Source organism: Astyanax mexicanus, chromosome 7, assembly GCF_023375975.1.
Source record: "Astyanax mexicanus isolate ESR-SI-001 chromosome 7, AstMex3_surface, whole genome shotgun sequence".
Taxonomy (NCBI): domain Eukaryota; kingdom Metazoa; phylum Chordata; class Actinopteri; order Characiformes; family Acestrorhamphidae; genus Astyanax; species Astyanax mexicanus.
This window is the reverse complement of record NC_064414.1, coordinates 44,693,120-44,707,263: the sequence shown is the minus strand read 5'-3', so window position 1 is coordinate 44,707,263 and position 14,144 is coordinate 44,693,120. Positions and strand designations below refer to the sequence as shown.

General features: G+C 35.9%; 1 protein-coding gene across 3 annotated transcripts; it reads right to left on the bottom strand.

Moving 5' to 3' along the window:
* Positions 1-342: 342 nt before the first annotated feature.
* On the bottom strand, positions 343-13,772 carry LOC103026353 (uncharacterized). 3 transcript variants are annotated; one of them, XM_049481434.1, is made up of 9 exons: positions 13,674-13,772; positions 11,559-11,604; positions 11,040-11,315; positions 9,772-10,053; positions 6,966-7,174; positions 6,108-6,221; positions 5,073-5,189; positions 4,837-4,956; positions 343-3,033 (listed from the first exon to the last, which is right to left on the bottom strand). In XM_049481434.1, the coding sequence occupies exons 2-9, from the start codon at positions 11,599-11,601 to the stop codon at positions 2,938-2,940; spliced, it is 1,257 nt and encodes a 418-aa protein (XP_049337391.1). In that variant the 5' UTR covers positions 11,602-11,604; positions 13,674-13,772; the 3' UTR covers positions 343-2,937. The 3 variants fall into 3 exon arrangements, with proteins under 3 accessions (XP_049337391.1, XP_049337393.1, XP_049337392.1); XM_049481436.1 differs by lacking the exon at positions 5,073-5,189; XM_049481435.1 differs by lacking the exon at positions 6,108-6,221.
* Between the last annotated feature and the right edge of the window lie 372 nt (positions 13,773-14,144).

Below are 14,144 nucleotides of genomic sequence, written 5' to 3'. Positions count from 1 at the left end.
CACTATAAGACGTGTAGACATGTTTAAAACATATATTGCAATGTTCTTATTTTTCATTGTTACCTGTGTACTCTCTTAAATGAACATTTTGTGCATTTTTAACTGTTTCATAATTATTGTGATGCTGTAATGGGGAGTAATAGTGTTTGCTACATTTCTTTCATGCTACTGCTCCAGGCTCTGTACACTGAAAACTACACTGTGGTACCCAGGAGTATGAAATACCAAATTGTTTTCACATAATTCTGCTTTAAAGGTGTGATTAAGAATTTACTAGTATGACTTAAGGAATACAATACAATAGGTGGAACCCACAGCTGAAACAGAGTAATATACAAAAGATGCTTTTCACTTTTCAATTTATTACTATTACTATCAGGTGTATACATTTGCTAAACAGTACACTGAAAACATGACATCTCATATCTACTCATATGAATTCATTAAAAGAGTTCTTATGGCTGTTCTTATGGCTGAAGTTGTCTTGAAACTTAGGTTCTGAGTGCATAATATATACAAAGCAAGGCAGTGTTTTAGTATTATTAAGGCCTACAGTAAATCCTACTGTTAGTACAGTACTTCTGAATAGTAATGGAGGTAACACATTTTCCACAGTATTACAAACATAGCATGTTAGGTATTTTAATTTTAGAGGATTAACACTTGCATTCCATAATGAGAATATGAGGTAGTACACTGGGATGTACACTGAGTTGCATGTTTATCGCAAAAAAAATCAGAAATAGGTCTCATCAGTTTGAATTTGGGGTTATAGTGGACATACTTGTTCTGGAATCTTCCAAAACTGGCATTTGTTCTCTGCTTTTCATTTAAATGATTTGAGGGCATTTTGAGAACATAATAATTTTAAATATTATTTATCAAGACAAACAACCAGGCAAATCATACCTTCACTGTGATGTCTCAGAATGGACCACTCATCATTTTTTGTCTCATGTTGTGTATCTACAGCGTAAGGCTATGTTGGGTGCTGCTAATGAAATATTAATATCATTAATTTCCAGAGTTAATGAAATAACTCTGGGACTCCCTCATCTTAAGACTGCATGGTGGAAGGTACTTTTTTAAAATAAAAACTTTTAGTGTCTGTGATTTTGCTCTGTAAGAAAAAATAGCACGTTTAATGCTTACATTTTAGTACAAACAACATTTTATGTCTTTTTATGACTTTATGTTACCAGCAAGATACACAGAAAGGTAAGAACATCTTTTTCCACTATAAAAAGCTTCCTGACCAAACCATGATGTCTTTAAAGCTCTGAGGAGATTTCCTTAGTATGACAATGATAATGATTTCCTCCCACATAAGTAACCTAATGGTGGCTAACCTCTTGGGCAGGGTATATCTCAGTACTAGTGATTACCTTACCACCATATTATTCCCCCCTTCCTCTCCTGAAGTAAAATAAAAAATATAACCAGCTCTACAAATCCCCAACTATATCACTGTCTGCAGTTTCAGTATGGTTGGCAACCAATTTCACTGATTCCAAGCTACGAAACTGTTATATATGTTGTTTATGTTATAATCTCCAACCATTTAATGTTCCAATCAATTCTGTATGTTATATTATTTCTACACAACAACAACAGCATCCAAAGATTAAAAGGTACCTAATAAACTGGCAACTCAGTGTCTGTGTGTATAAGTATAACTGCCATAAAAGGGGGATCAAGAACCACATGCACCAATATGTACAACTAAGAGATGTATATGTGAGGGAGGTACAATACACTGTAAGGAAGCGCTGAACTGAATAATACCTTTTTTTAAATTTAGCTCACGAAATATCTCAACTGAATTGGTTAATGCCTAGCGGATTTATTTATTGTTTTTATTTTTTTTAGTGCTTTTATAAGGAAGAGTGTATACAATGCTTTTAGCTCACATATATTGTGTGTTTACTAAGGTTGCAATAAAATATAGATATCTAATAATATTGTGATATTTTGTTTTTTAATACTGTATCAATTATTATAATTAATAATTTATATGTAAAGGTTGGCAGACAGTGGATTGTTTAGTTTTGTGTTTATACCCTGACAGCTAGAGGGCAGTGTTGTACTTGTGTAGTCGTTAGAGCCAACTGTTCAAATTCTGAATAAAAAGTTAACTTTAATTTTATTTAGACTTAATTAATTAGGTACTAATATTATTTTTATACTATGAGTTTTTTTTTTTGTAAAAATGTAATTTAAACAACAGTAATATATCTTCTTGCTTATAGTATTGCAATATATTGCACTGTATCATGATACGTATTATATCGCCAATTTATGCTAACACAGTTTTGTATTTTACCTGTTGTTACACCACTAATTCAACTCACAGGAGGTGTGGTAACCTGCTGAGATGCCATGTACGACAACTAACCTAGCAGAACCTATGAAGGTTTAATCTTTGATATGACAATTTTCCTGGACCGTATCAGAGTGCAATATGTTACATTTACATGCTTACACTATCTACATAAACAAGATGGAACATATTTGTAACAGAAAATTTTGCACTGCAACTTAAAACAGAGAAAGTAACAACAGAAATGCTGTACAGCTTCAAGTGAACCTCAACTCAAATGTGAGTTTGGTTGTTGTTTTGTTGTAAGGCAGCACTGTAGACTGAATAGTTTCATTCATTATTAGATTAAAGCAGTCCATATTCAATGAGTTCACTGTTGAACTCCTTTTTCTACTGATATGTTTATTTCTAGTAATATAAGGCCAAGATAAGTACTCAAATGCCTCTTTAAATTACCGGTACTCTTCCTCCCCAAGACAATATGCTTATTTTCTTAATTTGATGAACCTGAGTGTTAAACAGTGAGGAGAATTATGAGTTGTTTGTAAAATGTCTGAGTTCCTGTTTCTTCTGGTGAGAGGTGAGAACTCTGAGAGGTAGAGCAAAGGCTGGAGTAACTACAGGAAATTGTAGTTGGAGCTGTTGTATTGAACAGTGGGGTTGGAGGAGTTGAGGACGTCCGTGCTAGGATAGGGTGCCTGAGGTGGTCCCACCTAGAAGGGGAAATAAATAGTTTGTTAAGAAATGTGTGTTAAGAAAAGAGAGCAATATAAATACTATACCTACGCTGACATGCCAAAAGTCAGTGGATAGTAGTATATAAATTGATTATGATGATACTAGTTTCTCCCCAAAAAATATGCTAAAAAGTACTTATATTACAAACAATATTTACAGAAAACAGTCTCACATGCCCAAAGTGAGACTCTAGACTCCTGAAAACTGTCTTCGTTTGAGATATTTGCATGGATTTGACCAACAAAATGTATTTATGCCTGTAATGTGAAGTATGTTTTATGTGTAAAGACTATAAAAACAGTTTACAGCTCAGATATCTTGTTGGGGATTAATAAAAGCAAATATTGTAAGTGTCGGGTAATGTGTTTGAGCAGGACAATCACCAAACTATGCTAGACACCAACTCTTAATAGTGGAGGGAAAATCTATGCAGTAAAAATGGCAATATTCCTGGTTATAAAACAGAACCAATACATGGAAGAACAAGTATAGATCATTTACTGCAAACACCACATTTACTTTACCACGTGTTAATATCATTTCTAGACTAACTTACAGTATTATAAAACACTGTCTTTACCACAAGATGGCAGTATTTCTTTTAAAGTAGCTCCAGGTTTCAGTGAGTGGTGATATTGTTTAAATTGTTTCCAGAGCTCAGTGTTTAAACAAACATCCTACTCACGCAAGAACTGAAAAACCTCCCTTTCAGGCAGGAATCAGAAACATGAGACAGTGGGTGAGATTCCTAACAAGACTGTAATTTCTGCTGGATTGTTCAATATATAACGTATAAACATATTTAATATATTTAAGTAAACTAATTTAAACATGGTGAACCTCCCATTAAATATAAAAAAGCCCAGGTAAACTGTACATGTCTAATTAAAATGTTGTATAAACTTAGCAAACACCTGGTTTCTTGTTACATATAGGCAAACAATCCCTTTATTCTAGGGTTTCTGTCACATAAGCATTGGACCCACAGTTTTAAAATTTTTTTATGGGTATTTAATTATAATTCTGTTTTTTTTTCCACAAATCGGCATAACTACCTAGATTCCTACTTAACAAATTAGAGTCTAGACCACTAGTAGTAAAATTACACACAATTCTTACAGTTAGAACATCCACTTATTTATTAAAACAGCTTGCCATATGGGTTTTTTCTTAGCTTAGCTATTTAGCTAACAGGTTAGCACACATTTCACCAGTAAACTAGAGAACGTACAAATAGTATATGTTTTTTAATTAAAACAGATATTATATGGCTATTTATTTGCTACAGTTAGTGTTACCACCGATGACACTAACTCAAGAGCATTGGGGTTAATAAGCTGTAATCTTGGTGAAAGCAGGAGTTTGATATGGATGTCAGTTTTATAGTAGTAGAATGAGCATTAATTCTTATGCTGAGTAGTTAAGCTACACTAAACTAACCATCTAGAAGGAAATCTACCGAGCTTGGAATCGAAAGCTATAAGTTGAAATACATAATCTACTGATGGAATGGGCACTCATTTTCTTTTATCTAGGTAGCTACACTGGGTAGCTATAGCCAATTCTAGCCAATAAAGCTTAGAAATCAGAACTCTGCACAGGTTGTTTAAGTGCTGACTAGCTAGTGAGCCATTTCCCGATTTGAGACTTGAAATGGCAGTGGCTAAGTCTTGTAATGTAAAGTAAAATGCAAAGAATTGGGTAGAAAATGTTGAATAAGAGTACTGGATAGAAAAAGAGAGTATAAGATCCTTCACCCCTTGCTCCCCCGTGCGTACCTCAGTATTAGTTGGCCCGAGTAGAGGAGCAGCAGGAGACAGTTCACTCATCTTTATTCCCTCTTTATTTCCCCCTATCTCAGAGCCAGCAGGGGCATTATACATCACTGGAGCAAAGCCCTGCAAACACAGTTCAGCCAGACACACAAATAATTAACAATTAATTAACCCCAACATAGAGAACTTGTAGAATTATTTTTTTTACTCTTTTAGTTTTTTGTCTGTTTGAGACTCACAGGGTTAGGGGGCATGGCAGGTTGCCCACCGTACTGTGGCAGTGGGGGGTATGCAGGGTTAGAAGGAGGAGGATGAATCTGACTGTCACCTGGAGCAGGACAGCCAGGAGTGTACATCTAGAAAACAACATCACACACACAATTAGACCAAAAAACACTAAAATTGAATATACAATAATACATATATACAGGTCTGGAAAAAATGAAGACACCACTTCAGTTTTTGAATACGATTGTCTGATTTAGCTATTTATAGGTATATGTTTAAGTAAAATTAACTTTGCTGTTTTATTCTATAAACTACGGACAACATTTTGTCCAAATACAAATATTGTCATTTAGAGCATTTATTTGTAAAAAATGAGAAATGGCTGAAAAAAACAAAAAAGATGCAGAGCTTTCAGAGCTCAAATAATGCAAAGAAAACAAGTTTATATTCATAAAATAGTTCAGTAAAAGTTCAGAAATCAATATTTGGTAGATTAACCCTTGTTTTTAATCACAGTTTTCATGCATCTTGGCATGTTCTCCTTCACCAGTCTTACACACTGTTTTTTTTTTTTTTTTACTTTTTTTTTTTACAGAACTGTATGTTGATATTCAGCTCCATCATATAGAAGCTCTTTGTAGTTCTATAATAACAGACTGTTGTACTGTAACTGGTTCTCTGTATACTTTATTATCATCCTTTCATAATTTATCAGTGATCACAGGATGCTGCCCAAAATATATTGTTAGTGAACTATTCTCAGTTCTACAACTGTAACTCTCCCCTTTACCACTTTATCAAGAGTTTCCCAGGAATAAAATAAAATACAGCATTTAACAACAAACTTACGATGTGCTATGGCTTTACATGCACTATAAAACAAAATAATACATGATGACTTCACCAAAAAATGAACATCTAAACTATTCCTACGGTTATGCGTAAAGAATGTTGACCTCTACACAGAACAGGTTTTCATTCTTACATGTTTCTTTGTGCGTGTGTGTGTGTGTGTGTGTGTATAGGTATGTGTGAATGAGACTCACAGGGTTAGGGGGCATGGCAGGTTGCCCACCGTACTGTGGCTGCACTGGATATGCAGGGTTAGGAGGAGGATGGACTTGACTCTCACCTGGAGCAGGATAGCCAGGAGTGTACATCTAGAAAAACAACATTATTATAAAAAATACTTGAGTAGGATTCCTAAATATTATATTCTTTTTTTTTTTTTTAACTTAATTTCCTTGTTTTTTCTGCCCGTGGGCTTCCAATAATTATGTCATAATTTTACATTTAGATACACTTAGAATATTGTGTAACGAAAATCATGTGTAAAGCTATTTATCCATGCAGCACATATATAAATACAAGTTGCCACTCCCATCTCTGTCATTTATACTAAAATGTCTTATGTTTCTTATAACTTATATATTAGTTATTCCTTTTACAGAAGTCCTGTGGTGGAAAAACATTACACTCATATAAACACTTATAAAACTAATTCCGTCTGAATAGGGCTTTAGTCTTATTACTTTAACAACACCAGCAAAACATAACACGAAATTCACGGTGCATTAACAAAGGCATTCTAAAACTCCAAAAAGAGTGACAGACAGGTTTTTCAGCTGACATGCATAATGGGCATACAAAGTAAACCCACGCACGGAAATACATTCACAACCACTCTCAGACGTATGCACATTTAAAAGAATGAGTAGTGATGTGTACTCTATTATTATGTAGGAAACATAATGACTGTGTAGCAGCACAAGTACAGATATAAAAATCTATATTATATATTTGATTTTTCTAGATTCTCTTCTGTATTCTAGTATTTGATGGTGTTGCAATGTTAGCAGTTTACAGTATGCATCACTGTGCACGCTTGAGTGCTGGGCTCTTACCGGGCCTGGGCCAGCAGGAACCATAGGGGTGTTGTAATCAGGTGGAGGCCCTGGAGGGACTACCACATTGTGAGACTGCACTGTAGTCGTAGCCGTGGCCTGACTGTTCTTTCTGCAGATCCTCTTCCTGCAGCAACAACAAACTCCAGCTGGTATGCCCAGTAGCAGCAAAAGAGCCATGAAAGGAGCATGATTAGGAGGATGATGATCTACAGATAGAGAGAAAAAGAAGACATGTAAGCAAATTATTATGTTACATTTGGTGTTATGTTTTAATTCTGAAGATAATAAACTATTTAAAGCTAATATTTCCAAATAATACAACATATACAGCTGTCCCTGTCAGCTATAAATACTTACACTCATTCTAGCCTAAAATAGTTTAAATATCAGCCTTTAGCAGTCTTAACACCCTGTTCTAAAGATAGACCCTCTTAGTGAGGGGTCTGTGCCGGGCAAAACACACACCCAGTGTCAATCACAGTTCCACTGCAATCCTGTTCACGTGTTTATTCATTAGGGGTGTCACGATTCTCTAAATCCTCGATTCGATTTCATTTTCGATTTGAGGGTCACGATTCGATTCGATTCTCGATTTTCTTGTTTTTTTTTCTTGTTATTATTTTATGCCTCATAAAATTTAAATAATATATTTATTATTATTATTATTATTATTATTATTATTATTATAAATATTATAAATATTATTATTATTATTTATTAAGATATATATGGTAATGCCATCTAGTGACTTTTTTTGGTAGCAACAGTGTGCACTATTAAAACAAGCAGTTTATCAGAGCTGTGTGTGGATGGCTGGTGAAACTGCTCATTACATGAAGCTGCAGTTCTTCATCCAACCACTAGCAGCAGCAGCACAAGCCCCGCTCTCTTCACTCAGTCACTACTTCAGTACAGCCCAGCCACGGGCTACAGAGCTCAGCCAGTCCGTTTTTACTGTTTCTGTAAACAAATAAAGGTTTTAACCCCACTAACCGGATAATACAGCTCACTACAGTTCATCTTTCAGCCCAAGCAGCTAACAGCAGCAGTTTAGAACAGCCGACACGGAGGCACTGCTCGGATTACATTATAAACAGGTCAATTAGCGCGCTGCTAACCTCAGGATGTTTATAACTACGGAGTTTAGTGGACACACCACGGCCGCCAGGTAAGTCTTTTAAAGGCTACTGAAGACTATTAAAGGCTATTAGAGTGTAACCCCTGGCTCCCAGGGGTTACAAGAGGTTATTGAAAGCATTATTGGGGGGCAGAAATCAGTACAGGCTGGTTAGATAAGTGATGTGGGTATTGTCTTATAAATATTTACACATAACTTATATCTCTCCTGAAAAGCTTTTATTTTAGTCAGAAACACGCTTGTGTTTACTTTGTCTGAGAGAAAGATGTTTTTTTAATTCAATGGAAAGCAACAGGTGTAGTCAATTATAAGTTTAAGATTTTTAATCCACCTCACTGTGATCTATAGTCAGTGTTCTCAAGTTACACTGACACACGCATTTCAGCGAGTTCACACGCTCTCACCTGCGCGCACCCACCCCTCCGTTAGATACAGATACAAAACCTGCGCGCCCAACCCCCGCCCCCCCTCCCCCGTTGGACAGATAAAAACAGTGATCACACTCCCGCCTACTGCGCTCATGCAGTGGCTATCTCTATTTAAATGAATAGGATGCGCTGTGTTGGTGCCGCGCCATTTGCGTAGCGCGCTGCGCTATTTGCGTAGCGCGCGCGGGAGGGATCGTCGATCCTCTTTTTGACTTCGATACTCGAGATCGTGACCTCATTTCGATTCGATTTCGATAAAATATCGAGATCGTGACACCCCTATTATTCATGATTTAATAAAAATCTCTGCAGCATTTCACTAAAATGTATATCTCTGTAAAGTATATCTGTACATTTTAGAATTCGCCCAGCTACTTCATCAGCAGTCACATTATCGATAAACACCAGTAATACAGTTTAGGAATTTCCCACATTTCATGTGTTAAACAGGCTTCCTCCAAGACTTGTGAAGCTAGTCACTGCATCTTTTTTCAGGTTACTGCTAGTTCTATGTCACCAGACTGCTTTAGAATAGTTAAAGGAATAGTTTGGCAAAAATCAAATTAACATGACTGATAACTGATCCAGATACAAAAGATCCAGCAAGACATGGTTGGTATCTAAAGTAGATATTAGGCTAATGTTGCTAGTTGCTATCATGCTGCTAGCTATTGATATCTCTGTAAATATGTGCAGATAAACATTTCACAACCCACTAAAAACACATTAAAATCTTTATCTGTTTTCACACAGCCAAAAAGATGTGGTTTAGAATACATTATGACTTGCATTTAGTCTGTAACAGAGGTTCTCGAGCTTTTTAGTCAACATATCACCCGTGATTAAGGTTAAAAGTACCACATACAAATTTATTTCACAGGAACATAGTATGTGCCTGGAGGGAGGGCACAGTATATAAATTGTTAAAATGGTTGGAACAGACCTGTAGATGCAGAAAAAAAACTTAGGGTTTAATGGAATGTTATGCTGTATACTTAATTGGTTTGTACACTGTCTCTTCTTTATTTTCTGTTTGTTTTAAGCTTTTTAAGATATTTCAGTTGGCATACTGCTTTAACCAGAAAAAATAATAAATAGTTTGCAAATTAAAAAAGTGGACAAAACCCACACAGTAGCCCCAGTCGATGTTACTTGGATGTTTAGTGATTATGGGAGGTACATGGTTTACAATGTTTGAAACCCACTGAACAAGAGAAAAGAAAGTTTAGAAACTCACCAACAATGAACATTCTGATGGTCACAGCCTTGCGATTTTTACCATCAAAGAGTGTATAGTTGCCCTCATCTGTAACATTGACGTTGAGCACCTCGATACTGTTGGTGGTCACTTTTACCCGACCGATGTAGTCAGGATGATCCCTCACAGGTGAGCCTCGATCCACCAGCATGAGGTTCTCATTATCTCTGGAGAACCTCAGACTGGCTTCATCTCTCCGTATGCCTTCTAGAGAAATTCTGAGAGTCTCACCAGCCACGCAGTCGCGAGAAGATCTTTTGGCTTTTAAAGTAAATAGGAAAAGTCATATTAGACACAGAATCAGCATAAGGTTTGTACTTCCTTAGGTGCACCGTTACAAAGAAAACAGGGGTTTGATACAGAAAATATAGAAAGTAAATATGGAGAAAGAAAAATAAAAGTTTTGAGGCGGACATAGATAATAGGTGTCCAATCTTATCCGCATCAGCAGAACACCTGATTTGACTCAGTTGGTCAGTCTTCAAACCAAAGATCTCACTCCTCCTCTGATCCCTGCAAATAATCTACAGTATCCAGGAAACAGGCTTGTTGGTACTTTTTGACTTGGTACTACCTCCCTAAATTGGGTTTTTGCAGGATAGGATGCAGGGCTGCACGATATATCGTTTAAGCATGTCATGTTGCAATGTTTAGATTTTTGACCCAACAAGTAGATATACAGTGTTGTCTCTGTGTCTATGTAAGCGACAGGCAGCTGCTGCCTGAGAAGCGTCAGGGGGGGGGGGGTAACCACATGGCCTTCATCCACATGGTTGGGCATGTGCTTGTGAACACACGTGTGGAAAGCTATGCACCTCAGTCCAGTATAGTTTTGTGCAGATATTTCCAGTTACAGCTGAATTTACGCTTTTAATAACAGAAGAATGCTCTTATTTACCTTACTTATTTATTTATTTACTTATTTTTAAAACACCATTTAAATGCCTGATTAAAGGGCTGATTACTGTTGTTTTGCTGTTTTTCTCGGGTTTTGAGTGCTCTGTGCTGACTCAGCTCTTGATCGGAGACAGCGCATGGGTGGGGTGGGGGCTGATGGCATCATGGGCCCTGCATTGTTTAATATATATATAATATATATAATGTCGAAAAAAGAACATTGGCTATGAAAATTGTCCAGTATCATGCAACCCTAGTACGATGTCAAAAAATGCAATGAGATGTGCTTCTCCTGCATCTGTGAATAAGATTGAACACACCTGACATAGATACAGACCAAGATCACTTACGTAAAACCTTAAGCTTGGTGACAGCCGTCACTTTGTCCCAGAAGTTCTTCCGAGTGTAGGTTCCTTGATCATCAAAAGTCACAGAGTAAATTACGAATCGCCTATCATCTCCGGATCCTATCACTGATCCCCGTTTGCTAACAACCTTGGACCAGATAGTGTAATGCTGGGTTTCATCCGCAGATGTAAACTCCAGTGAGTCTGACCGCACCGATGGCATCCTGATGGACAATTGATGTCCAAAAAGCACATCCACATAATCGGCATTTTGTGACTCTACGAGGAGAGGAAGAGAAAAAGAGTCATGAATTTTAGGCCAACGTGTACCTTATGTCAGCAGCTTTGTTTACTTTTGTTTTATTTAATTGATGCACTGAACAAAATAAGTATCTATTCTGTGCAGATCAAAACCAAGAATAAACCACTAAAACAATGTTTTAGTTTACAAAGGATGACTTGTAATGAATTTAGTTATTCTTATGCTCTTTGTAGGACTGTTAAGAGAGTGAATAATCTTACCTGCCAAAAGAGCAGAGCAGAGAAGGATCCAGATTCTCCACATTTTCTGTTGGAAGAAATTTAAGTTTGAGTCAGTGATGTAATTTATGTTGACTTATTTTATAAGTTATAAGTTAGCTACATTGACTGTTTTCTCTATATACAGTGCAGCAAAAGCATTTGCCTCAGTTTTGCAGAATTTGACTGAATCAGAGCAGAATGTAGATCTCTGTACATTGTTGCTACTTCTATCAGCAGTTACATTATCATCAATTATCCTCATCAGTAGTTATCAATAATAGTTTCACCCCATACTGCAACCAGCCAATAGAGGTGCCAGAGCTGTGGTGGCTTCACTTCTGAGAGTTACACTCTTTATGCTTTTATACAGTCATTTTTTCAGATCATATGCTCTTTTTACTTCTCTATACTTCAATAATGATTCTTCTTACTTCTGTCAAAAGAACATTCCTTCTTCTGTCAAAATAATGCCTTTTTAGATCTTTTCTTACTGCCTAAATCAGGGGTTCTTAACCTGGGGGTCATGACCCCCAAGGGGCTCCTGACATAGTTCCTAGAGGGTCATGAATGTGATTCTAAATAAGGCAGTTTTTTTTCACAAAATGTGCTGAGAATTACACCCAGACATTATCCAGAGTCGTCCAGAGTATCCAGAGGAGGAGGAAATGGTAAAAATAATTGTTGAATAATCAACTAATAAAAAAACAACAACAACCAACTAGCCAACTACCAAATTAATTGCAGCCCTTGTAGAATCCAATTAAGTATTTGGAAAAATAAATAACAGATTATTTGAGTATCAAAATAATCAACATTTGCAGCCTTACTTGAATCAGGTCGTCAAATCGAAAAAAAAAAAAAAAAGAATAAAAAAAAAAACTACCCAAGCAATCATTAATAGCAGCCCTAATGGAATCTCAAGTGCTATAATTTTGCCCATGCTTAACTGAACCATTTTAAACTTTTAATTTCTAATCACCATCAGAAAGGAGTTTATCCTTTGTTGTATCTATTTTTTTATTTATTTTTATTTAATTCTTATGTTCTAAGCTTATTATTATTCATTTTTACCATTTCCTATCACTCTTATCATTTTATTTTATAATTTACATTTACTACCACTATTTTTTCTTTATTTTAATTTCTGAACTCTTAAAACTTTATGAATATGAACATGTTTTCTTTGCATTATGTGCATCTGTATCTTTTTTTGTTGTTTTCAGCCATTTCCCATTTTCTGCAAATAAATGCTCTAAATGACAATATTTTTATTTGGAATTTGGGAGAAATGTTGTCTGTAGTTTATAGAATAAAACAACAGTGTTCATTTTACTCAATAAAAATTATATATACATATATATATAGGGACCACTTCAGTTTATCTAATTTTGCAATGTTAAATTGTATTTTACTATATTAAATATATTTATTTACTTACAGTGTGTATTTATTTTATTTATTTATTTATTTATTTATTTATTTATTTTTAATTTTTTTTCTTATTTTATTAATCTCTTATCTGTTTTCAATACATTTAATAACTGTAGGCTTGCTGGCTGGCACATAGTGCAGACTGTCGCGTGAGATAAGCAGATGAATGGATGGGCTATTTGCACGCTACTATGAAACATCATCCAGACCCACACAAACACACTGTAGGCGGGGGCTCTCTCACAGGCAGCCTGCGGCTCAACAGCACGTTCAGCACAGGCTCCTCAACCGGTTAAAACACTGAATTAAACGTTAATTTAAAAAAGAAAAGCAAATATATCGATTTTAAACAGATCAAAGCAATGAATGTGCATAGATCGCTAAACTAAAATTCCTATTTTTTGTACATTTCTGTTCAAATCCATTAACCACTTGTGGTAAATTGGTTTTGAAGCAGCCCAGCCCTGAAAAACATCTGAAAAACATCAGCACCCCCAGCACCTCCTCTACAGCTCCAGACTTCATCCTGCCCCCCAGCTCCCTCTCATAATGACGGAAAACACACACACACACACTGAGCCGTTTATGTCGAAAGCAAAGCATACATAAACCCTGTAATACATACAGAATAACGCATTCTACTCATATAAACCACCCAGACACCAGATAAACCACAAAACTCACCTGAACTGGAGCTGAAATCCTCAATTCATTACAGAAGATGTACTTTACTGAGCTCTATAACCGTAACACCTCCAACAGGGCGTTGTTGCACCTCCCCCACCCGCACCATCAAACCCCGCCCCCACCCGCCCCCTATGCTGTGACTGGCTGAGAAATTCCCTTCAGTAAACAGACCTGGAAAAAGTGTTTTTAAACTCCAAACTGATGCAAGATTTTTTTACTTGCTACGTGCAATTATACAGCTACTGAAGAGTCTGTGTTTTTTAAACAAATATGAATTTTTATAGTAATAATAATAATAATAATAATAATTTATTTTTATAGCACTTTCCTGAAAAATCAAAGTGATTAACCCTCTATGGCATATATAATATGTGATATACAGCTCTTGGAAAAAAATAAGAGACCATTTAAAAATTATGAGTTTCTTTGATTTTACCAAATTGAAAACCTCTGGAATTCAATTAAAAA

What these genes read in the sequence shown, in the direction of transcription:
- LOC103026353 (XM_049481434.1), bottom strand. Translation starts at nt 11,601, where the DNA reads ATGTGGAGAATCTGGATCCTTCTCTGCTCTGCTCTTTTGGCAG. An exon ending in CATCAGAATGTTCATTGTTG is followed by an intron (nt 7,175 to 9,771) that starts GTGAGTTTCTAA and finishes CTCTATCTGTAG; the next exon opens with ATCATCATCCTCCTAATCAT. An exon ending in CTGCCATGCCCCCTAACCCT is followed by an intron (nt 5,190 to 6,107) that starts GTGAGTCTCATT and finishes GTTGTTTTCTAG; the next exon opens with ATGTACACTCCTGGCTGTCC.